The sequence below is a fragment of the Mesoplodon densirostris genome, chromosome 8 (genome assembly GCF_025265405.1).
Source record: "Mesoplodon densirostris isolate mMesDen1 chromosome 8, mMesDen1 primary haplotype, whole genome shotgun sequence".
Classification (NCBI taxonomy): domain Eukaryota; kingdom Metazoa; phylum Chordata; class Mammalia; order Artiodactyla; family Ziphiidae; genus Mesoplodon; species Mesoplodon densirostris.
This window is the reverse complement of record NC_082668.1, coordinates 88,078,260-88,103,697: the sequence shown is the minus strand read 5'-3', so window position 1 is coordinate 88,103,697 and position 25,438 is coordinate 88,078,260. Positions and strand designations below refer to the sequence as shown.

General features: G+C 40.1%; 1 protein-coding gene and 1 non-coding gene across 2 annotated transcripts in view; one reads left to right on the top strand and one right to left on the bottom strand.

The window, feature by feature from the left end:
* The window catches only part of LRP2 (LDL receptor related protein 2), a 185,814-nt gene that overhangs the window by 96,285 nt on the left and 64,091 nt on the right, over window positions 1–25,438 (top strand). The window contains exons 33-44 of the mRNA XM_060105959.1: window positions 1,877–1,999; window positions 6,573–6,739; window positions 7,693–7,836; window positions 11,596–11,705; window positions 14,275–14,452; window positions 16,731–16,944; window positions 18,251–18,487; window positions 19,921–20,109; window positions 21,797–22,717; window positions 22,851–23,016; window positions 23,373–23,531; window positions 24,825–25,111. Of these exons, the coding sequence (XP_059961942.1) occupies window positions 1,877–1,999; window positions 6,573–6,739; window positions 7,693–7,836; window positions 11,596–11,705; window positions 14,275–14,452; window positions 16,731–16,944; window positions 18,251–18,487; window positions 19,921–20,109; window positions 21,797–22,717; window positions 22,851–23,016; window positions 23,373–23,531; window positions 24,825–25,111 (2,895 nt within the window). The remainder of the gene's footprint in view (window positions 1–1,876; window positions 2,000–6,572; window positions 6,740–7,692; window positions 7,837–11,595; window positions 11,706–14,274; window positions 14,453–16,730; window positions 16,945–18,250; window positions 18,488–19,920; window positions 20,110–21,796; window positions 22,718–22,850; window positions 23,017–23,372; window positions 23,532–24,824; window positions 25,112–25,438) is intronic.
* On the bottom strand, window positions 12,643–12,715 carry TRNAG-CCC (transfer RNA glycine (anticodon CCC)). The gene has a single exon. It is a non-coding gene; the product is annotated as a tRNA-Gly (tRNA).

Genomic DNA, 25,438 nt, shown 5'->3' with positions numbered 1-25,438 from the left:
AGTGATAGAGATATCCTGCATGGTATAGCTTGGAAAACATTGATCTGGGGAATGTAAAATGTATAACGTTGCAGACCCATTTGTTTGGACAATACATTGCCATGACCTCTGTTTACCATGGAAAACTCAAATCTTGTATGTCTTTACATACTCAAGTCTCCCTGGTCTTTTCTCCCACTTTCTTTTGCCACACTGGACTTCACTGGACTTCATTTTGGTACAAAAGCACACCAGGCTACTTACCATCTCTGAACGTCTGCACTGGCTCTTCCCTCTGCCCTGGGACGCCCCTCGTCCAGATGTCTGCCTGAGTTGCTGCTTCATGTTATTTAGAATTCTCTTAGGTGCTCCTTGGTGGGCCTCGACCATCCTATTGAAAATGGCACTGCCTCTCATAATTCTTTTGCTCTTTACTCTCACGTACTAAAGTCACACAACTTATGAGTTTAGTTTTATCTCCCTTTGTTAGAATATCTGCCTCATGTTTACAGTATTCCCAGTGCTTGGAGTGGTGTTGGGTACATAGTGAAGGCTTGCTAGTTTTTGAGTGAACAAATGGATTACTGCATCTAACGAGGTGTATGTAATAAGAATATATAGGACCTAGAGAACATCCTATGAGCACAGGATGCACACAGGATCCCTCTACTTGAAGGAGCAGAAACACACAAAGATGTCATCAATAGAAAAATAAAAGATTATTATCTGGCTTCCCTGGTGGTGCAGTGGTTGAGAGTCCGCCTGCCGATGCAGGGGACACGGGTTCGTGCCCCGGTCCAGGAAGATCCCACATGCTGCGGAGCGGCTGGGCCCGTGAGCCATGGTCGCTGAGCCTGCGCGTCTGGAGCCTGTGCTCCGCAACGGGAGAGGCCACAACAGGGAGAGGCCCGCGTACTGCAAAAAAAAAAAAAAAAAAAAAAAAAAAAAAAAAAAATTATTATCTAACCAAAACTTGGACAACAGTGGGTAAATGTCAAGGTCACATAGGGAACACACAACTTGGTTTCATTTAATGTAAAAAGATCTCTTTGGGGTCAGCCAAGGAGACACATCTTATGTAGCATCAAATTTCTATTACTAAGCTCTGGATTACTCAGTGGCTGTTTGTTCTGTTTATAGACTGGATTGATCTGTGACCTTGGGCAAGTCACTCCTCCCTCTTTATGCCTCTTATGAATTCTATGTTGAAAGAATGATGTTGGGGAAGGGTAAAGTAGTTTAGGGCAAATACCAAACCAGCCAATGTAACTTAATGTATTGTGTCTCCAGATATTGGGGGCTTCTGGGAGGACAATTTATTAATTGAGATATAATTGACACATAACATTGTATTAGTGTTAGGTGTACAACATAGTGATTTGATATATGTATGTATTGTGAAATGATCACTATAATAAGTTCAGTGAACATCTATTACCACACATTTTTTTTTCTGTGATGAAAACTTTTAAGATCGACTCTTTACTATAGTCATTATGCTGTACATTACATCCCCAAGACTTATTTACCTTGTAACTAGAAGTCTGTACCTTTTGACCACCTTCACACGTTTTGTTGCCCCGCATTCTCTGCTTCTGACAAGCACCAGCCTGTTCTCTCAGTTCATTTTTTAAAAAAATTTAGGTTTAAAATTTAGATTATTAAAAGTGATATCATATAGTATTTGTCTTTCTCTGTCTGACTTATGTCACTTAGCATAATACCCTCCAGGTCCATCCGTGTGTTGCAAATGGAGGATTTCCTTTTTTGCGGGCCAAATAATATTCGATTATATGTGTATATATACATACCATGTCTTTATCCATTCATCCCGTGCACTTTAAAGTGGGCGGTTTTCCATTCACCAACGTTTTCTTCTCTTCTCTTTGTATTACAGCCACAAATCCATGCGTCCATGCCCAATGCAGCCATCTATGCTTGCTTTCCTCAGAGAGGCTTTACTCCTGTGCTTGTCCTTCAGGGTGGCGTCTCTCTCGTGATTCTGTGACTTGCATGAGAGGTACAGTATGTCCTTTAAGTATGCCCTGAAGGTGGAGCTTGCCACAGTTTGTACAAAGCTGTGTGAGCTCTAAACCACTTGGTGATGGAGTGTGTGCTGTGTTCCCTCTGATCAGCAGGTATCTGTAGAGTGTGTGCTATATGGGGTGTTAATTGAGCACCATATACAGAAACTGTATTACAACTGAGTTGTAATTGTAATGTCGTTTCTGTACATGCAGCTAATATTATGTGTGCATGTAATTCAACAATCTTTAACCTCACATTTTCTCTTACCTGGTTATAGTCAGGCAAGCTATGATAATAGGAAGTTCCAGATTCTGCATTTAGAAGTAAAAATCCTTGATATTTGTGGATAGCTTCATTTTTTAGGTTCCTGATCTCATCTTTATTCTCATAACCAATAGTCAATAATGAGTGTTATAGTCTGGGTCTTCTGACTCCAGTTTCAGTACCTTTACTATTACTGTATGGTACTTTAAAAATGAAAGTTTTCTCTGTATGAAATATTTTAAGGGATTATTTGAACAATTTATTCTTCATCTCATTCTAGATATCTTACTGGGTTGATTGAAGAGTATGTGGAGAGTTATACTAAGTATTTTAGGGAGCAAGAAAGGAAGGACAAGATGTAGTCAATCGACAAAGGAGATTTCTACGAAATCATTTCCCTTTGCTTAAAAATCTGAAGAGGTAGTCTAAACTCAAGTTTCTTTCATTACTCAATGAAGAGGAGTAGATGTGTTTTGATACTGATAAAAAATGGCTATAGACCAGTTAAAATTAAATGATTAATGGGAAAAAAATTGCTAAATTAAGAGAAAAATAGAGTCAATCTAGAGGGAAATTTAGTTTTCAAATGGAAAATATATTCCTGAATCCAGGAAATTTATGGTGTTTACAGGTTATGCGGATGTAAGGTTACTGAAAATCAAATTCCATAGACATGTAATATTTTGCAATGATACTTTTGTGATGAAAGATTTTAATTATTGGTAATGCTTAGAAAGGGATTGGCATTTGCCATTTTTCTTCAGAGCTTTATTATAAACCTAATCCTTGTTGACATTGTTTAATTTAGTGTGTCCTCAGAGTCTTTCAGCAGAAGATTAAACTGGGCTATAGACATTCTGCATACAAAGCATTCTTTCACCACACAAAGATTGTTGAACTGTGCATTGGGGATTGGTGTAATCTGTATTACTATCTGATGGTGATTGATAAGTGTAAACTCTGAATAGTACCTTTTGTTGTTTCACAAATAATTCCACTAGTGGTTTTCCCATGGACTGACTTTACTGAGCTGGAACCTTTTCAATAGTTTCCAACCGGCTTCTGAGCACCAGCTGGGTAACTGAGTGCCAATATATGTGAACTAAAAAAAAAAGTTGCATTTTTTTTTCCAGCAGGAAGCTTAGAAGACTGTTAACATTCATAGATGAAAATGTTTTACTTGATTTAAATGTTCGATTGCCTCTAAAATTTTGTCTGCGAAGTGTCTAAAATATCTTTGGAAGTGCTTATGTGATAAGATCAAGTGAAAAAGCAGAGATGGTTTAATATTGGCCATGTAAAATCATGCATTAAAAAAATCTGGAGGACAAGATACACAAGTGCCAATAATGCTTACAGTTGGGAAGGGGGATTATGGGATATTTCTATTTTTTCCTAATTTTATGCTATAAAATTTTAAAGGGAGAGCTTTCTCTGTATGAAATAGTTTTTTTACCGTTTAGCAAATATGTTCCCCACAATGCCAAAGAAACCCCCAAAACTCAAACCAAAACATCTTCCCAGCACCCGCTAAAACTAGCAACTGCAAATCCAGGGCTGTTCAAGGTCATACTTTGGGAGGAGCTAGGCTTGGGAGTCATAAATATCACCTCTTAATGACAACATAAATTTCCCATTCCTGACTGCTGTTTTTCACTTCTTTGCTCTGCTAACACTAATCTTAATAGGATCATGACATGAAAAATAGAAAATGAAGAAATGTTCTTTCCTTTCAAAAGAATAAGACCTCCTGAACTCCTTTCCAGCCAACCCTAGGTGCTGCTGTGCCTACTCTTTCATGGTCATGGTCCATATACTTTGTCTGGCCCTCCAGACTCTCAGTTCCTTGAGAATAAATTCTCTACCTGATTCCTTGATGTATGCTTTTTGCCCGTGGCACCCAGTGGCACTCAGTAAATGTTGAGTGGATGACAAACCCTCCAATATCCCTTTTTGCTTCTTCTCCATTCCTGTGTTTTTCACCTGCTCATCCCTTTCTAGATGTGTACAGTCATCAAATCACTCCTCCTGTTTTCTTTCCCACGGAGCACTTTTCATGCACCTTCCTGTGCCACCTGCTGTCTCAGTGGTCACTTCTGCCAGTGCAGCATTAAATGATACCCCATCTCTGGTCTGTGGCCCACAAATGTTCACTGGCTGTAAACCCTCTCAAACACACCTGCAGTGGTCAGATGGAGGTCCTGAGACCCATCCCCAGGGAAGAGTAATGGCTGAAGGAGTAGTGCTGGGTGCTCTCAAGGAAAGAGCTTGTTAGAGGAATCAGGAAGGCCCATGTTTGATGGATGAGAAATGCAGTTTTTTAGGCCTTAAACAGTGCTTTGGTTGACAATTCTTCCAATTAAGCAAAAGAAAAATTACCCATTAAAAAGAACAGAATCAGGTTTTGAGTAAGTAAAAGTTCCCCTGTGAAACTGGGAAATATTTCTTGTTTCTCTGAACCAATGAACATTTATAACGTATAATTAATACATTAATTAATTATAATTAATTAATTAATTAATTAATAATTAATTATAATTAATACATCATTAAATATCATCTCAGCGTATTCAGGGTACATCTTAAACTCATAATTTTAAATTTCTGCAGTTAAATCAAATGAATCGAGTGGTGATTTGATATTCGATAAGTAGTACCCAGCCTGCACTTTTTGCAGAGGAGTGATTAAGAACATAGAGAGTTCAAGCAACCTTGCTGTGACCTGGGTGAGATATGCTAATTTCTTTGTGCCTCATTTGAAATTTGGGGGAGAGGGATAACTATCTAACAAGCAGGGTTATGAGGCTTCAGGAAGAGAAATTAAATGAAGTAGTACTTATTTGCTACATGCTGTGTAGCGTGTCTTCTCAATAAGTGGCGACGATTATCATGGTTATTGCAGTTGTTCAGAAGAGAGGCATAGTGGAGCGGCTGAGAGAGTCAAGGCTTGGGAGTTAATCTCATTGCCTGTTTCCTGTGGAAGCTGCAAAGCTGTGGGAAGCTCCTTGGCCTCAGTTGTTTCTGAAAACAGCTTTGCAGGGTTGCTGTGAAAGACTAAAGGCTATATATTGTAATACTTTGTAAAGTATTAAGCATGAAGAGTTGCAAATTTTATTTTAGATTTGTACCAGGTTAATAAATTGAGTCATTTCTTAGTAGTGGAAATGCCAGGAACAAGGAAAAACTAATTGGACATGAAAGTAAGTAAAGAAAAAATTGTCAAAATAATCCTGCTGAAGATGTAAAGCTTCCCTGATGATCAAAGTAATGCAAACACCATTTTTAGCCCATGAAGAGTATGCAATGATTAATCATTTTATATAGTGTCTTAATAGGTGCTATATCTTATATATCTTAATAACACAGAACTCACATTCCAAAGTTTTCCTTTTCTCACATAGGAATGGTAATAAAACCCTACTCGTGAACTTCCTTAATTTTTTGATAAAGGGACTATAATTTGGATAAAGATCATCTTTTAAAATGGGCCTCATTATCTATTAAAGAGCCTACTTGAACTGGTAGGTTTAAATAAGGCATTATGAAGATGTTTAAGTTGCAAAGTACAGATACTTTTGAGAACTTTAGAAGGTACTCTTTACATATTTACGTATGTATCCATCCATTTATTCATTTACGGGGTCATTCAGTTAGCAAATATTTATTAGACAACTATTATAAGCCAAGCTCTGGGGACATAATAGTGAGTAAATCAGACAGGGTCACTGCCCTTTGGGAGTTAGAATCTAATGTGGAAGGTAGACATTAGTCAAACAACAATTGGTAGGATTATAAATTAGATTTACTTAGTAATTAAAGTTTCTCATAAACGCTAGGCAACACTTTGTGGTGTTATTTTCTGAACATAATTAAAACAAATGAACTGCCATTCACCAAGAAGAGTCTATAAATTTTCTTTCACATTTTGGGGCAAAATCCAACTCTCCTTTCTCTGAGTTATTCTGCGTATAGAAATGGAAGAACTTCTTGTCTGTGACTCTTAGCAAACTTGGATAGTTTAGCAGCATGAGTAAGGAATTAATGAAGAGTATGGTAAATGCTGATCTACTTTGGGTAATTCCAGAGGTCTTATGTGAGAAGTTGATGGTCTGGTGACGGAGCAACCCATTGAAACCCAATGGAAGGCCCTGGATTATCTGGTGAAATATCTATCATGCATTATAGTTATTGCAGCAGTTCTGCAGTGGCATTTTGTCCCATCAGATGGTACCAATCCACTACCTTCTGTTACTCTAAATGTCTGGGATATAATTTTGAGAGATATTCTGTTATTTTCACAGGTGATGAAGCGTTCCTAATAGTTGTAAGACACAGTATAATTTTTGGAATCTCCCTTAACCCTGAGGTGAAGACCTTTGATGCTATGGTGCCCATATCAGGGATACAGAATGGTTATGATGTTGCAGTTGATTACTCAGAGCAATTCATCTATTGGCTTGAAAATCCAGTAAGTTTCAAATAACATTCAAAGTATGCAACTTGTTCTTGAAGAGCCTACCTGCACTGAGGCCTTCTTATATTTATGCTGGGTGGGAAATGGCCCAGACATAAATAGATTTACCACTAAGCATTTTTTAATTTAGTGAGGGATGTCAATGGGAAGTTGGCCTGGAGCAAAGACCCGATAATAAGCACATTTAAGCTATTGGGTATATTTATTCATTCAACAAGTATTAAATGACTACTCTTCTCCCTGCACTGAACTAACTGCTTCCAACTGCAGAGTACATGCCAAGAGGAAGCAGTAACAAAGCTCGCTCTTAAGGAGCTTTAGTCTATTAGACGAACATAAAAATGAGGATATTAGACTAACATAAAAATGATCATCGCTCAAGACCAAAAGCAATAGTTTCCTAAGGGAATTCCAGGAAAGCATCTGATGTGGCCGCTGTGGCCTTCACTCAGAATCTTTGCCTCTAGGATAAAAAAGAACACTCCTCCAATTTCCTTCCCACTGGGACCCTTTCCTCACCCTTTAGGGAAGAAACCTGTGAGGATGGGGAAGGGGCAAGGAAAATACAAATGAGGAAGAGAGGGAAGATCTATGTGGTTGATGCTTGTCACCTCTGTGGAAAACTATACTCCTGGCCTCCTGATTCACACCTGTGACTTGGATTATTTTTATGACTCTTTGGCCTGTGGTGGTTAAGGAATAAACTTCTGTAGCTGATATCAGAGGGAGCCTGAATGGTAAGCCTTGTATATTCCTGTGATGCACTTGAAAATCAGTGTTTTCAGTGTTGCTGGTGTTAGCATTATACACAGTAACCCCAGCCAGAGGCCCTGAAACTTTGCCTTTATTCCACGTGTGAGGCGTGTTAAAGAAACACAGTAGCTGGCAGTAGCTGCAGTGAAGCTGTGGCCTTGAAACAGCTCACCCCTCCTTGTCTTTCTCACCAGGGTGAAATTCACAGAGTGAAGACAGATGGCACCAACAGGACAGTGTTTGTTCCTCTGTCAAGTTTGGGGGCTTCTACGAGCCTGGCCTTAGATTGGCTATCAAGAAACCTTTATTATACCAATCGTGGAACTCAGTCAATTAAGGTAATGATTCCGTAATACTATTGACACAAACGCTGGTTTCTTATTCATGTGAAATCTATTCTCAGGAAATGCTGTCATATGGAGGAAGCAAAAGGGATATTAATATTAACTATCAAAGTCTCTGAAGCCAAGGAGAAACCTAAAAATTGGAACTTTCTACTGCCCTACTTTGTCTCCTCCTAAGCATAAATGGTAACTTGTTCATGTAAAAGGATGTTAGATAATTTATTAGGATATATACAAAGATAAATAAAAAATTAGGTAAGGAGTTCAACATAAAGGGAAGCTTATAGTAGGCAAGGCCTTTTCATTATCTTTCCTCATCAAGTATTCAATACTATTTCAGTTCTAAACCAAATTTATAGGTTACCTCTGTTCTTAGATGGAAATCTTTCTATGGCTCCAACAGTGAAACAGAAAGTAGAAACTTGATTCTGATTCCTTTGATGCTTTCCTTTTTTGAGATAAGTGTTTTTTTTACTCTAATTTCCAGAAGAAATTCTATAGGGGCACAGGTATGAAATCACATGAAGTAAATCAGAGGTAACTTGACTAGTACTGGTTTGCTCCGCTCTGGGACAAGGTTAAAACATGTGATGGATTATTCATTCAGAGTAATTTTGAGAGTGAGAATTCCTAACGCAAAGGGGTGGTCTTGGGAGAGCGACAGTAGGGTGACAGTCCACTGCTCAGGATGAGGCACCAGTTAGTAAGTTGGTTCTCTCTGGGGCGTTCAGAAAGATTAATGCTAAAGATGAGGAAGGCGCACAGCAGCTAAGTGGCTAATTTAGAGCAGATTTGCTAGGAGGAGTGCTTATTCGATAGTCAGAACAGTGCTTTACAGTTTACAAAGGTCTTCCACAAACATCATCTCATCCAATCCTTACAACATTCCGGAGGGCAGGCAAGTGTAGTAAACGGTCACAGTGACGGGGACATTCGCAGTACGCATGCAGTATGCTAATCTCAAGCCGGGTAGAATCAGCAGCTCCTAACATGAAGGGAACCTTGGAGCCTCATCTGGTTCAAGCTCTTTGTTAGATGAAAATCTGAAGCCCACAGAAGCTAAGAAACTGGCTTAAACAGTCAGCTTCACTGCCCTGATTCTGGGGGAGGTGGGTGGTCTAACTTTGCCTTGTTATAAACCACAAGTTCGGCAGTCTAGCCTGCTTCAACCCCCTTTGACAGTGACAGAAGGTATTTTGCACAACCTCAACGAAAAATATCACTGACCCATCAAAACACAGGCAATATTTACTGCCCAAGACCTTTAATACCAAACTCACATCTCTCTAGAGTCCACTCAGTAGAAAACTGTCTTCATTCCACATGGCAGTTAATCTGCTCCTGCTTTGTAAGTGGGGTCTTCTCTTTTGGACTGATACTCTTCCAAGAGCAGGGCACATGTCTCCTCCATCAGGGTTAGATACAACAGAAAAGCACCAGTTGAAGAACTGAGTATGTGCGTGTGCATGTGTGTGTATTGGTGAGGCCACTTTAACCACGGAAACCTAAAGTTGGTAATTGTGCTCCAAATGCAGTGAGGTCCAGAGGAGAGAGAACTTGCTTTGGAGTCCTGGCTTCGAGTCTGGCTTGCTTGCTCATTTATGCATTCATTCAATAAGCACTAGGAAGTGCTTTCCATGGATTGGTGCCATGGTTCGTCCTGGATATTCAAGGATGAATCAAACATTTGTTTTTCCTGCTTTTAAGTAGCTCACACGTCTGAGAGCTAGACACATAAACAAATATCTTTGCTCCAGTGTAAGTGTGATATGTGCATTGAATATAAAGAGAGTGATTAAGGACAGAAGTAAGTGTGTGGGGAGAGAACGGTGGGCTTCCCCCAAGAGGTTACTTGAGAGCTAAGTCTTGAAGGATGACCATCCTTCATTTCTGCATAATGAAGAAGAAGGGAGAAAAAAAAAAACACTTGAATAAAGACCCTGAGATATGAAAATGCATTTTGTGACTCAGCACGGTGTTTACTCACAGGCTGTTTGACCTTGGACAAATTATATAACTTCTCTGAGTCCGTGCTTCCTTATCCATAAAATGGGGTTCATAGTTCAGTAAGTAAAAGTACTTGACGCTAAGGTATCCTGCGAATGCAGAGCCCTGTTTCCCTCAAATCATCAATATATTTAGACTATCCATAAAGGTAAATTGCCCCTTTAGTGTTTTTATCGGTTTTTTCCTTTGGTGGTATCAATTGTGACTCTTCCAGATGAATGTTAGATCGATTAAAAAAACAGAAATTGTGTCCAAGTACTGTTTTCCTGTATGATATCCGTTCCAGAGGAGAAACTCACATTCAATTCCAACTCTTCCGCTAGGGGTAGCTGTGTGCTCACTCACTAAAAGCAATTCTGTAGCTGAAGCGTGAATCCTACAGCATGGCCTTGTGTGAGAGAGCTCCATCTCTGCCAAAACACAAGGAGACGGACTTCCCTTTGAACCAAAGCCATCCTTAGGGAACAGAGAGAAATTGCAGCAGGAAGAGGCAAATTGAAAAGAGAAAAATTATTTTAGTCCAAATAGGAGAGAAACGTACCACACAGGAGAGAGAAAATATAGAGAGAAGAGTGAGGGAGAGAAGGGTGTGTGTGTGTGGTGTGTGTGTGTGTGTGTGTGTGTGTGTGTGTGTGAGAGAGAGAGAGAGAGAGAGAGAACGAGAGAGAGAGAGAGATGTATATAGATAGAGAGGCAGAGATAGAAACAAACACAAATAATCAGTTTGTGTTGAAATGTAATTTTATAGAAAAGCCTTCATGCAAATCAAGAGGTATTTTCTTATGTCTTACGAGTTTTCCTCATCTCAGACTGTCTCAAGTGCATACCAAAATAGCCTTGTTTCTATAAAAAACTACATCTAGTCCAGTAATCCATATCCCTCTGTGGTGTTTCACAGTGTTATAACACTGTGGTTATAACAATTCTAGCAAGATTACTTAAAAACATAACATTGGGAAAACCACAAATCCTCTCTAGGCCTCTTTTTCATCACATTATATGAGCATAATAATGCCATCTATCTCACAAAATTACTGTGAGGATTAAATCCGATAATGCTTAGTATAAGGCCTGCTACATAGTGAGGTCCCAATAAATGGATCAATAAAAAAAAATTGAATACAGTTGTGCTGGGTGCTGTGCGAAGCACTTTACATGCATTGTCTTATGTTCCTGGAACCTCTATGCAGAAGGGAATTTGTCATCCCCATTTACTGGTAAAGTTCAGAGAGGTGAACTTACTTGCCTCAGGTCATATAGTCAGATCTGGCCGGGTCAGGATTTGCACTCAGGCTGTTAACTTGGCACAGAGTTCACTTTAACTCTGTGTAAATTTGGACTGTTTGATCAACTGTGTTTGCAGTGATGGGCCACTGCGTGCTATGGCCCAGTCACTGGGGTACAGGAGACCTGTGGGGTTCCCATTGGTCTTCCAGAGTTTTCTCATCTTTTTTCTGTAGTTTCGCTCAGGCAATGATTCTGTATGTTCACTCATTTGAATCTTTCTTTTATCCGTATAAATATCCTCTCCTGGAACTTTAGGTGAATTGAAAATAGAAATTTGAGAGGTGATTTTGTTTTCTTACTCCCATTTTCTATTGAGCCGATTTTCTCATAGCCCTGAAATGCAATTAGGGATTATCCGAATATCATGCAAACCCTCCCATTCACCACAATCATGCTTTGAATTCGTTGTGTGTTTAAGTTCTCCTTCATCATAGCTTTCTTTATTTTGCCCTTATATAGGTTTTGACACTCCGAGGAGATGTCAGATACGGAAAAACACTGATTACCAATGATGGGACGAATCTTGGAGTTGGTTTTCCGGTTGGCATAACTATTGATCCTGTTAATGGGTGAGCGTTCATTCATAAGTAGTGTATGTCTTCTATACAGCACCACCCTTGTTAATATTATGGTCTAATAAAATGGAAGATTTCAAACGTAGGGCCTTTTCTGATTTCATATGCCAACATTTGAAAAATATAGATCTCAGTAAGAAAGAAATAACTCTAAGTTATATTTAATGTGTATTGTGTTCTGTTTTTCAAATTAATAACATTGAACTTAAATTAATTCCAAACAAACAAGAATTTCAGGCATTTTAAAATAGAATTATAAGAATGAACAATAGGGCTTCCCTGGTGGCGCAGTGGTTGAGAGTCCGCCTGCCGATGCAGGGGACACGGGTTCGTGCCCCGGTCTGGGAAGATCCCACATGCCGCGGAGCAGCTGGGCCCGTGAGCCATGGCCGCTGAGCCTGCGCGTCCGGAGCCTGTGCTTCGCAACGGGAGAGGCCACAACAGTGAGAGGCCCGCGTACAGCACAAAAAAAAAAAAAAAAAAAAAAAGAATGAACAATAATGCATTTTGACTTTGAATGAATGTGGAAAGCTTTAAGGGGGTGGATAAACACTTGAAATAGACCTTGAAGGATGAGAAGGCTTCCAGTAGGTGCAGGATGGGTTGCAGCTGAGAAGTGGTACTTGAGGCCAAAGAACAGTGAAGGCCCAGAGGCATGGTGGTATTTAACATGATTGTGTGGAGGGCTGGAACCAGAGACTTCGAGTAGGGGGCAATTGACTAGATGGGAGATACAGCAGCTAAAGTCATTTGGGGACAAATCAGGGAGGGACTTTATTTATTTTTTTAATATTTATTTATTTATTTGGCTGCGCCGGGTCTTAGTTGCAGCACATGGGATCTTCTTGCCTTGTGTGGGATCTTTAGTTGTGGTATGAGGGATCTTTTAGTTGTGGCATGCGAACTCTTAGTTGTGGCAAGTGGGATCTAGTTCCCTGACCAGGGGTCGAACCTGGGCCCCCTGCATTGGGAGTGCAGAGTCTTAGCCACTGGACCACCAGGGAAGTCTAGAGAAGGACTTTAATGTCATGCTAAGGAGTTGCACTGTATTTTTTTTTGAGAAATAAGGAGCCAGAAGGGAATTTGGAGGAAGGGAATGATAGAACCTAATCTGTATTTTAGAAAGATTGATCAACACTGGAGTGGAAAGGGTCAGGGGAAGGAAGAAAATGTTCAGTCAGGGATGAGAGTTCTTAGCTAAGTTTAGGTAGCTTAAATTTTTAGTGAACTCAGAATTCACAAGAGTTTTGTGACTTTGTCCAGAAAACTTTTGGCAGCCTGGAATGGGAAAGGAGAAAGAAAATAATGACAGGAACTCAGGGTTAGTAGTTAGCAATGTAGGCACAATGAGAAATCATGAGAATAAATCAGAATATTGTTAAAATGGTTAAAATGGTATGAGGTCCAGGCATAGAGGGCCTGAAAGATTGAGAGCTCAGACAAGTTTTAAGTGCAAAGAACAGGTTCAATGGAAGAAATAAAATAGGAGCAAGGAAGAGATGGAAGAGTTTGGTTGAAGCAGGGAATTTTAGAGTTTGAGAACTTAGAGGTAGAGAAGTTTAGAACTGAAGAGGAGGTTCATGGGATGGGTATCTTGGATTGGTGGTAAAAGAGGTCTGCATATAACGATGATGGGAATTAAGTGTTTCTAGGACTTATAGGAAAAGAGTGTGAGAGGGTTGTCTGTTGAGGCTATAGCAGGAGGTGAGATAGAAAGGAATGAAAACTTGGATTCAAGTCTAGAAGTTATGTCCTCGCAGTAAATGGAAAGCAACCCTCATATATTTTAATGAAGTTTCATGGATCACGGATTTGGTAATTCTGTGTGCTGATTAGGGTTCATGTGTACACATGGCATTTCCATCACGAAAATCAGAAAATAAAGTAGCTGGTCTTGTGGTTGATGATTTGGAAAAGAATTAAATAAGAGGGCTGAGAGGTGATCAGGGAGGTACTTGACCACATTTACATTAGTTTTGTCCTTCCTAGTGTGCTGGGCATACTGAGTCTTTGAAAAGGATCGACTGTTGATACAGGCTCTTCTTAGTCCGTGAACTTCCTGTGTGACCAAGCTAAAGGATTGCCCACCAATGGAAAACGGTATCCTGTATCAGATACCATTTTTTTTTTTTTTTTTTTTTTTCTGTACGCGGTTCTCTCACTGCTGTGGCCTCTCCCGTTGCGGAGCACAGGCTCCGGACACACAGGCTCCGCGGCCATGGCTCGCGGGCCCAGCCGCTCCGCGGCATGTGGGATCTTCCGGGATCGGGGCACGAACCCGTGTCCCCTGCATCGGCAGGCGGACTCTCAACCACTGCGCCACCAGGGAAGCCCATCAGATACCATTTTAAATGGCCTCTCCCCCAGTAATAACGAAGAAGTATACAGACATTAGAGAACACTGATTAAGGACTCCTCCACCTTGGATGTAACAAGATATTAATGTTTCAGACTTCCTGCATTGAATGGTGTGCATCTTGAGGACAAGAAAGACATGTTTTTCATTTAAATATGTAGTGAAAGCATCTGTTTCACTAAACGCCTTTGTTTTTCATGGTTATAGGAAACTGTACTGGTCAGACCGAGGAACCGACAGTGGCATTCCCCCCAAGATTGCCAGTGCTAACATGGATGGCACATCTCGAAAAACTCTCTTTACTGGGAGCCTGGATAATGTGGCATTTATCACCCTCGATATTGAGGAGCAGAAACTCTACTGGGCAGTCAGCAGCACGGGAGTGGTATGAGCACACTTTCTAGTCTGTTGTTCTTTGTTGCCGAGCTTGCACAGCTGACATTGATTGTTCTGAGTTGTCTGGCAGTGGTTCTCAAGAAATCTCACTTGGCCATTTGTACCAGTGTTATTTATTTATTTATTTGTTTGTTTGTTTTTTGCGGCACGCGGGGCCTCTCACTGTTGTGGCCTCTCCCGTTGCGGAGCACAGGCTCCGGAGGCACAGGCTCAGTGGCCGTGGCTCACCGGCTCAGCCGCTCCGCGGCATGTGGGATCTTCCCGGACCGGGGCACGAACCCGTGTCCCCTGCATCGGCAGGCGGACTCTCAACCACTGCGCCACCAGGGAAGCCCTGTACCAGTGTTTTATTGCCCTTTCTCTCAATAACTTCTTTCCCTGAAGTCCAGTTCTTTATAGTGTGTGCATGGTTCCTTACAGAATGTTTATTTTTTCCCGCATTCTTTCTTTTTCTTCAAGATAAAATAATTCCATTTCTCATTTTGTATTTGTCCTTTAAGAGCCCTTTCTTTCATGTTTCAGTGATTTCAGTGCTTTTCTTCGCAAGTTCTCAAAGGCTCTCCGAGTGCAGAGACTAAGAAAAAAAAATAGCAAGCTTCTGAGCTCAATGTCCCCTCACAGCTACATATGACGCTCTAATGTCCTAACATGGTAGATGGATGTGTGAAAACTCCCTTTCCTGGTAATTTTAAACTCCAAGGTGGAGTTCATTACATTCTGCCATAAGAAGCAGGAACTATAAATTCCGTTCATTCACAGAAATAACATTTGATCTTCACTACCGTGCTTATGCAGCTGAGCTGGGACTGGGCACATAGAAGGTGCTCAGTAACAATTATTGCTCAACTAAAATATTGCTTTGGATGTTGAGTGTGTGCTGGTCTCTTCCTTGCTTTAAAGAACAGGAGTGATTTCAGATCTGTCTTTGACATGGATGCTCTCCATAAAATTGTGCGGTAGGTTTGGTTTTCAGTTCATGACAGCTCGCTGAGTACTCATTTCACTCCTGATATGTGCTTATAATGGTGAAAAAGAAGTAGGTGATGTGTGTGAAAGCACTTTGCAGAAGCTCGTACCACATGGTGTGATTTCTGCTTACAAATAAGCGCGTCCCAGACCAGACTCCCCAGGCCCCTCCCCTTCCTGTTTCCGCATCTGTTCCGCTCTCTGGAATCTGTGAGCTGATTGGTGGTATGACTCTGCATCCTTTCTCCTAGGCTAGAACCCACATGTTCCTCCTTCACTCCAATAACCACATCCTTACTTAATCATCACAAAATCCTGGCAGCTTGTCCCCATGCTTCTTCTCTCAGGTCCAGCCTTTTTCTGCCACTTCCACTATCCTGGGCCACTTCTCTCTAGCCTTGATGAGAGCACGGCCCTCACTAATGAACCTGTTTTAGTGATGGAGGCATGTGGTCTTCATAACACCACAAGGAACCCTGGAACCCTGGTCCAGATAAGTAGCTCCAGATACTTCAGCCAAGCGTGGTCAGCTCATCTGGTCCTGGTCACTCCCTCAGCAGCTCCCCTCAGAGGTTATCTCCCCTGTTCTCTACCCTTCTGGAACCTCTGTTTCTAGGGCATAACCTGCTCTCGTAACTGCTGGATTCCCTTGTCCAGGAAGGCAGGAGCCACACCCCATTTCTCTCTTACCAACACTCAGCTCAGATCCTGGCACAGAGGAGGCACTTGAGACAAGTTTCTGGAATGAAATCAAACCAGCTATGTCTACATTTTGTTTTTCTTCCAGAGCATAGTGCTTGTCACTTCCTGTTAGAAACTTCATTCTTGAGTTCTTTTCTAGTTCATCAGAGTCATTTTGACTCAGGCTTGTTACTGTGCTGATTTAACAGCACTATCTTGCTGTCTTCTGTGAGTGTGTCAAGCACGTTTCCTATCTCCATTGCAGAAATAGTTGGTGAAGATGTTAAACGCAGGGCCAGTTAGACATTAAATGTGTATTATCCTTGACCAGAATATCACATGCAGGGATTAGTCCCCTATTCTTCACCATGCCATCTGAGAAAGTTAATTGGCTTATTTGGACTTCAGCTTCATTGTCAGTGAAATGGGCACAATGACGTTTGTCTCACCTACTGCTCGATGTAGATGTGACTATCAAATATAGTCAGAAATATAGTCAGAAATCCCTGGAAAGAATAGAGTGCTATATACATGTGAAACATTATTAAGAGAATATTGGTTTTAAACATTTTCCTCATTGCACCCTGAGACAGTCAATAATGAAAATTTTGATCTTTCAGATTGAAAGAGGAAACGTGGATGGTACAAATCGAATGATCCTGGTAAACCATCTTTCCTATCCCTGGGGACTTGCTGTCTATGGCCCCTTCCTTTATTATACCGATGAAGAATATGAGGTCATTGAAAGAGTTGACAAGGCTACTGGGGCCAACAAAATAGTCTTGAGAGATAATGTCCCAAATCTCAGGGGACTTCGAATTTATCAAAGACGTGGTGAGTATTTGTCACTGAAACATACATATTCATGGGTGTATATATATTTATTCATGGGTGTCTGCACACTGACATGCCCACACACAAACCCACATATGCACAAAACTGTGTGCATGCACATGCATGCAAACTGAAATTACCCCAAGATATTTAAAAAATTATAACCATGTCTTAAGCATGGCTAAGTGTCAGAGACTAAGCTGGCATCTGAAAGGCCAGAGTAAACTTACTCCCATTCTTTCCACGGCACTTTAAACTCCTTACTTTGCTTTTATTTTATCATACTCCCTGACATATTACGTATGTGTTTATCATCTGGGTTCTTCATTAGAAGGTAACCTCCATAAGGACAGGTATTTTGTGTCTTGTTTCTTACTCTCTCCCCAGTAACTAGAATAGTTGCTGGAGCATTGGAGGTGCTCAGTAAATATTTGTTGGATATCTGCTGGGAAAGTGATTAACACAATAGAATTTTTTTAATCTTAAAAGGAATACTCTTAGATGTTGCCTTTTTCAATAGATTTATTTCCCAGAGATAATCTAACTTCTGATTTGCCCCTTTATATTAACATTATGATCTGGAGATTATTTTTTATAATTTTGAAATATTTTATAGCTTTTAGTCCCTAGCCAAAGATTTGTTTGCTGTCCTATAACCTAGGTTTGTTACTCGGTATTATTTTATTGCATGTTCAAAAAAACCCTTAAATATTATTATTTAATATACTTTAAATCAAATGCTCATCACAGTGTTGATCATGTAATTAAAACGGATATAATTTTTTTTTATTTTTTTATTTTACAAATTTAATCAGTTATACATATACATATGTTCCCATATCCCCTCCCTTTTGCGTCTCCCTCCCACCCTCCCTATCCCACCCCTCCAGGCGGTCACAAAGAACCGAGCTGATCTCCCTATGCTATAAAACTGATATAATTTAAAATTCCAGTACATAGGTCAAGAGGGCAAAAAAAAAAAAAAATTAGAATTTGTTGACTGACCTCCCTAATTCCTCTAATTCTTGAATGATTTGTGGAAGAAAAACAATTGGTGCTCCATTCTCTTTTATTATATAATATATAAACTATATAACTATTATATAGTTGTGGTCCTGTTTTAAACCTCTGTACATGTTAGTTCTATAAGCAGTAGGCTCTCCAATATTGTTTTTAGGTTAACTCAGATTCCATATTTTGTTACTTACTTTTATAATGACTTATTTGGTGACTCGGTTGAAAAATTTGACATGGAGTGGCGAGTAGGTGGGGTGAAAAGTTACAAACTAATTTTGATTTCATTTAGGCTCCGAATCCTCAAATGGCTGTAGCAACAACGTGAAAGCCTGTCAGCAGATTTGCTTGCCTGTACCAGGAAGACTGTTCTCATGTGCCTGTGCCACCGGATTTAAACTCAGTCCTGATAATCGGACCTGCTCCCCATATCACTCTTTCATTGTTGTTTCCACGCTGTGGGCAATCAGGGGCTTTAGCTTGGAATTGTCAGATCATTCAGAAGCCATGGTGCCAGTGGCAGGCCAAGGTATGCCAGCTCCAGTATAAGTCACATTTGACTCCATCTGATGCCATGTTGAAGTCCTTGGTACCATAAAGCATTTCTCCATGTCTGGATTCGGCACATAAGGAAGCTTGTTTATCTTGCTTGATAACCATATTCACATGTCCTCATGACTCATCTCTGTTTTCTTATATCTAAAAAGTCATGGATCTAAGTTACCATCTTGTAAATAAAGTCACTAAGTTTTTCAACCAACTTTTCATTTTGAAAAATATCAAATGCAGAAAAGTTGAAAAAAAGGTATAGAGCACATCCTTATACCTGCTAGATTCAACCATTCTTAACATTTCACCACATTTGAGCCTTCAATCTCTCTGTGTGTTTATGTGTGTATACATAATATACATACATTTTGAATGAACCTTTCAAAAATATATTGCAGATATCATGACACTTCACCCCTGTCTATTTAGCATGCAGCTTGAAGGGCATTATCATCTAATTCATATTTTTTCCTGTTGGCCTCATAATATTTTTATAGCTGTGGATTTGTTCCAGCCAAGATCTAATCAAGATTCATGCATCGTATTTGGAATGTCTATCATTCCTTCTACATTCATTCTTTTAAAAAAATAATTAATTAATTTTTGTCTGCGTTGGGTCTTTGCTGCTGTGCGTGGGCTTTCTCTAGTTGCGGCGAGCAGGGGCTACTCTTTGTAGCGGTGTGTGGGCTTCTCATCGCGGTGACTTCTCTTGCTGTGGAGCACGGGCTCTAGGTGCTCAGGCTTCAGTAGTTGTGGCATGCGGGCTCAGTAGTTGTGGCATGCGGCCTCAGTAGTCGTGGCGCACAGGCTTAGTTGCTCTGCGGCTTGTGGGATCTTCCCGGACCAGGGATCGAACCTGTGTCTCCAGCATTGGCAGGTGTATTCTTATCCACTGCACCACCAGGGAAGTCCCTACATTCATTCTTCTATAAAGGAGAGCTCTCCTTTTTACTGTCACATGCACTCAAGTTTTTATTTTTTTAATTCAGTGTAGAATCCTTTAGCGTAATTATTCTTTTGATGCTCCAGGCAATCCATTTTGGCCGGGGAGAGCCTCTCAAAGTGGCTGCCTGTATTTTTTCGACATGATCCCATTAGTGTTTGAGTGCTTCCTTGTTTCCTGGTCTAATAAATATGTTCCAGGCTCACCTTGTATCTTCCCTTCCCAAACCTATAATTAGCCATTTCTCCCAGGAGCCAGTGCTCTTTACTGTGGGAAGTGGTTTTTAGAAACTAAGATCTGGGGGGTAAGTGTGCTCATTGCAACTGGGAAATAAATAGTTATATTTCATAATGGGGGCATGGTTGGAGCAGGGGGGTTGGGAATGAGAGTTTGAGAGGAAGGGCAGACATTTTTAAAAGTTCTAGTTCAAGCTAGAGTATTGTTTAATGATCTTTTCTTAAACGTTCTAGGACGAAATGCACTGCACGTGGATGTGGACGTATCTTCTGGCTTTATTTATTGGTGTGATTTTAGCAACTCTGTGCCATCTAATAATGCAATCCGTAGAATCAAACCAGATGGGTCTAGTTTTACAAACATCATTACAGATGGGATAGGAGAAAATGGAGTCCGGGGTATTGCAGTGGATTGGGTAGCAGGTGGGTAAGCTATATAGTGATTTTATTGAAAAGGCTTTTCATGTTTGCATTTCTTATTTCTTATTTATCATCTTATTTATGCTATAAAGTTTAACATAAGTGCGACAGATCTGTTTTTCTGAATGTTTATTGAGATTACTTAAAATAGATTGAATTGTGTTTTTAGAATAAATGTAACAGACTTGTGTCTGTTAATGATAAGGTGTTTCAGTTGACAGATTCATTAGAGATTATATCATTTGCTTCTATTATTAACAGGATCAAACTGTAGGCAAAATGGATAGAAATATTTAATTATGTAGGTTTATTTCACACTTAGATGAACATCTAATTTCTAAATTAGAAATGTCTAAATTTTCAAAGAGAAAGGGATATCAAAATATAACGTAAACCATGAAATATGACATTTACTTTAAAGGTTAGCAATTGTACTTGCCGAATTCTTAATTGCTTCCTCATGTTAATGTATGAAAACCGTTTTGATTATTAGGTACTTTATTGTAGTTAAATTGAAATGCCTGACCCAATATTACATTAACTTAGCTATACTGATTCATGTACTTAATTTTGGATTACCACTGATTTTTAATGATACACTGACAAACAAATGTATTATACTTCTAGAATATAATCCCATTATATCAAAATAGGTATCATTGTGTGTTATCAAGCTTGGCAAGTAGATATCACTTAGAAATATTAAAATATATTATGAAAATCTAGATACTATAATAGTTAATTGCCAATAGTAAACATGGTAATATGGTTAGGTAAGGCTTTAATTTGGTTCTTAAATTCCATTCTTGATTACAAATTTACCACATTATTTCTGAGGATATAGATAAAACAAGGGTCAACAGCCTATAGCCTGTTAGCCACATGCAGCCCACCACCTGTTTTGTAAGTAAAGTTTTGCTGGAACACAGCTATGCCCATTCATTTATGTATTGTCTATGATCGCTTTCATGTTACTGTGGCAGAGTAGAGTATACTGTATACTCTGCAAAGCCTAAAATATTTACTGTTTGGCCCCTTACAGAAAAAGCTTGCCAACCCTTAGTAGCAGTGCAACAGACTTCTAACTACATGGAATCAATGTGGGCTCCCTCTCTATTCCTTAAACTATCTTCCTGCCATGCTTTTTATTCTAGCGTTTACATTGTTCTTTAATGCCCAAAGGCAAATGGCCTTTTGTTTTGGTGACTTTAGAAGGTCCTTGGGATGAAAACCTCTACACTAGTTAGAAAGACAAGAAAAGATCTCACGTTAATGCCAAACAGAAAGAGCATTTGGTGACATAGGTAACAACCTGAGATATTGCTGGTTCTCACTCTTTGCTCCTTTCATCATGTTGGAGTAGAAGGTATGTCATGATAATGAGTTTTTGAAGATTCAGGTAGAAGAGGAAGGACATTCTGGAAAATACATCTTTCAGTAGAAAGTGGGTTATGATATTTGCTATGAATTCTTATCTGCTTTAGAAGTTGAAGAGAGTTACATTCTCTTTAAATGTGAAGAAACAATCTATTTAGTTCCTAAGAGTAAATATTTAGTAAGTCTAAACTGAGATATTAATCTGTCATCCTGGAAAAGACAACATATACTGACCCAAACCTCAATCTTACAAACAGTATCTTCTTCCTTCTTGTTTTTCCATTCATCAGCATGCTCTTTCATTTTTCTGCAGGAAATCTTTATTTCACTAATGCTTTTAGGTCTGAAACACTGATAGAAGTTCTAAGGATCAATACCACCCATCGCCGTGTTCTCCTTAAAACCACAGTGGATATGCCCAGGGATATTGTTGTAGACCCCAAGAACAGATACCTCTTCTGGTCTGACTATGGACAAAACCCAAAGATTGAACGTTCTTTTCTTGACTGTACTAATCGAACTGTGCTTGTATCAAACATCGTTGCCACACCACGGGGCTTGGCATTGGACCTTAGCAATGGCTACGTTTATTGGGTTGATGATGCTTTAGATTTAATTGCAAGGGTCAGCATTGATGGAGGGGAATCTGAAGTAATTCGTTTTGGCAGTCGTTACCCAGCTCCTTATGCCATCACTATATTTGGAAATTCTATCATATGGGTAGACAGGAATTTAAAAAAAATCTTCCAAGCTAGCAAGGAGCCATATAAAGCAGATCCACCAACAGTTATAAGGGACAATATCGACTGGCTAAGAGATGTGACCATCTTTGATCAGAATGTTCAGCCCCGGTCACCAGCAGAGGTCGACAACAACCCTTGCTTGGAAGATAATGGAGGATGCTCCCATTTCTGCTTTGCTCTGCCTAAATTGCACACCCCAAAATGTGGCTGTGCCTTTGGGACCCTGCAAGGTGATGGCAAGAGCTGTGCCATTTCATCAGAAAATTTCCTCATCTTTGCCTTGGATGATTCCTTGAGGAGCTTACACTTTGACCCTGAGGACTATAGTCAACCTTTCACAGCAATAAGTGTGGAAAGAATTGCTGTGGCCCTAGACTATGACAGCATAGATAACAGAATCTACTTCACACAAATTTTACAATCTGGAAAAGGCCAGGTTTCCTATGTCAACCTGAATTCAAGGAGCAGTTCTCCCACCGTTGTTGTTTCGGGTAAGTGCACTCTAAGTGTAGCTTATCTTGGAAGGAGACACAATGGGGTCAACACACATGGATAGAACCAGGGGTTCTAAAATGCATATTGAGACTCTAACTTCTTTTTGTGTTTTTGTTGGTGTATGTCCAGGCATAGGGAATCCTGAGGGCATTGCCTTTGACTGGATCAATAGAAGAATTTATTACAGTGACTACACCAACCAGACAATTAAGTCCATTGCCACGGATGGGTCTAAGCACACTGTGATAGCCCGAGTTACAAAGCCAAGAGCAATTGTGTTAGATCCTTGCCAAGGGTATGCCATGGTCTGCTTATTTCTGGAGGGAGTGGGGTCTGAAATTATTTTATGCTCATAGAGAGCCAGTGTTTTGTGGGCTTGTAACACTGTAGCTACAGATTCAAGGGTGAAAGAGCATGAGTGACTCTACCTGGGAAGGAACTCCGAGTGATGCTAGGAAAATTGGCAGCATACTAGGGAATTAATGCTCTGACTCAGTAAATCCACATTGGGCAAGTTGTATGGATGGGAATGGAGTAGGGTTTCATTTTGCCATATTGGTGTCAATTTACAGTTAAAGAATGCTGCCATCTTTCTTAAGTAAAAAGAGTGAGGTTCTTTGTGATGAATTATGACTCCTTTTGGATCACTAGGTACATGTATTGGACTGACTGGAGTACTAATGCCCAAATTGAGAGAGCCACACTGGGAGGAAACTTCCGGGAATCCATCGTGAACAGTGACCTGGTCTGGCCCAATGGGCTCACTCTGGACTATGAAGAAGGCTTTCTCTACTGGGCAGATGCTAATCTGTATGTGTCTTTGGTTATTCCTGCGGGTGTTGATGAGAAGATTTCTTCCTCCCTCTTCAAAAGAAGAGGGATATGCATAATGTGATGAAATATTGGTGAATACACCTGTGAAAATTGATCTATATCATGAGATTGAATAATTGTGAACTGAAGGCATCTAAAGATGCATTACTAGACAAGTTAATTTCAGCTATAATTACAAATGTCGTCATTCAATTTATAATTTACAGGCCCCATGTAACTACCATAAAATATGAATGACTTTTAAATGCACACTGATAGTAAGTTTTCTCTGGGCTTTAGCATTCAGTATCTTGTAAAAACATTTTCCTTCAGTCTTTGTCTTTTCATTGTCTTCTCAAAAAAGTTCTTTCTTCTGTGCCAGCTTCTCAATTTCATAGTGTTTTGCTTATAAACTTCTCTGCCAGCTCTAATTTTATATGTAACTCTCCAGGTACTCCTGAAATTACTCACATTCCAATCATCCTAAAGATTGAAGAGATGAGATGATTTTATTTATTATGGCTGGTGTCTACATGGTGGGAATCTTAACTTTTCTTGCTTATTTTCTTATGATTTTGGTCTTGTGACACTGAGCACCTAACAACTTCATCTTTATTTTCTCACTTGAAACAAAACAGTGGTATTTTGTGTCTAAATTTGGATCATTCTAGGTAAATACCTCAAAGTAAATGACAAATGGAAAAAGTCATTAAGGGAATGGGAAGGGAAAAGTTATTCACATTAAAAATATGTTTATTTATTTATTTGGCTGCATCGGGTCTTAGTTGCAGCATGCGGGAATCTTTAGTTGCAGCATGGAGAATCTTTTAGTTGCAGCATGTGGGATCTAGTTCCTTGACCAGGGATTGAACCCCGGCCCCCTGCATTAGGAGTGCGGAGCCTTAGCCACTGGACCACCAGGGAAGTTCCATATAATTCACATTTTATTGAGTGACTATTTTGTGCTAAACACCAAGTTCCATGCAATACATGTATTATTTCATAATGCCCTCCCGTTTTCAAATGTCAGTCTGGTTCCCTTTGTAGGATTACTTGTAGGTTATATTAATATGTGGAAATCAATGATTTATATAGGCCATTGTTTGATAAGCAGATGAAGTTCTTCTATTACCAGAAGAAACATTTCTTGCTGCCATATGCTGCACTTGAAAAGAAAGTCGAGGGCTTGTGTAAAGCCATGGTTGGGCTCAGGCATTGGGTACCAGTTGAGGAACTTATTCTTTCTGGATTCCAGCTTTTTTTTTTTTTTTTTTTCCATCTTCGTTTTAGGCAGAAGATTGAGCGCATCACTCTAGAGGGCCTGGAGCGGGAGGTCATTGTCAGCAGAGCCAATAATCCTTTTGGTTTGGCTGTCTATGGCCAGTATGTTTACTGGACTGACTGGTTCAATAAAAAAATTTACCGAGCGAACAAATATGATGGGTCAAGTCAGACTGCAATGACCACGACTCTTCCCTTCCTGCCTAAGGGTATTCGTGCTGTCGTGAAGGACCAACAGCAGTGTCACAATCCTTGCGACCAGTTTAATGGGGGCTGCAGCCATATTTGTGCACCAGGTAAGGCACTGGCCATGAAGATAGACTCATGGGGCCTCCCTGGTGGCGCAGTGGTTAAGAGTCCGCCTGCCGATGCAGGGGATACGGGTTCGTGCCCCGGTCTGGGAGGATCCCATATGCCGCGGAGCGGCTAGGCCCGTGAGCCATGGCCGCTGGGCCTGCGCATCCGGAGCCTGTGCTCCGCAACGGGAGAGGCCACAACAGTGAGAGGCCCGCGTACCGCAAAAAAAAAAAAAAAAAAAAAAAAAGATAGACTCATGGAGAGTAATAATAATGATGACCACTAGTAAGGAAGGCTGAGGGAATATTCAGCTCTAATAGGAGAAA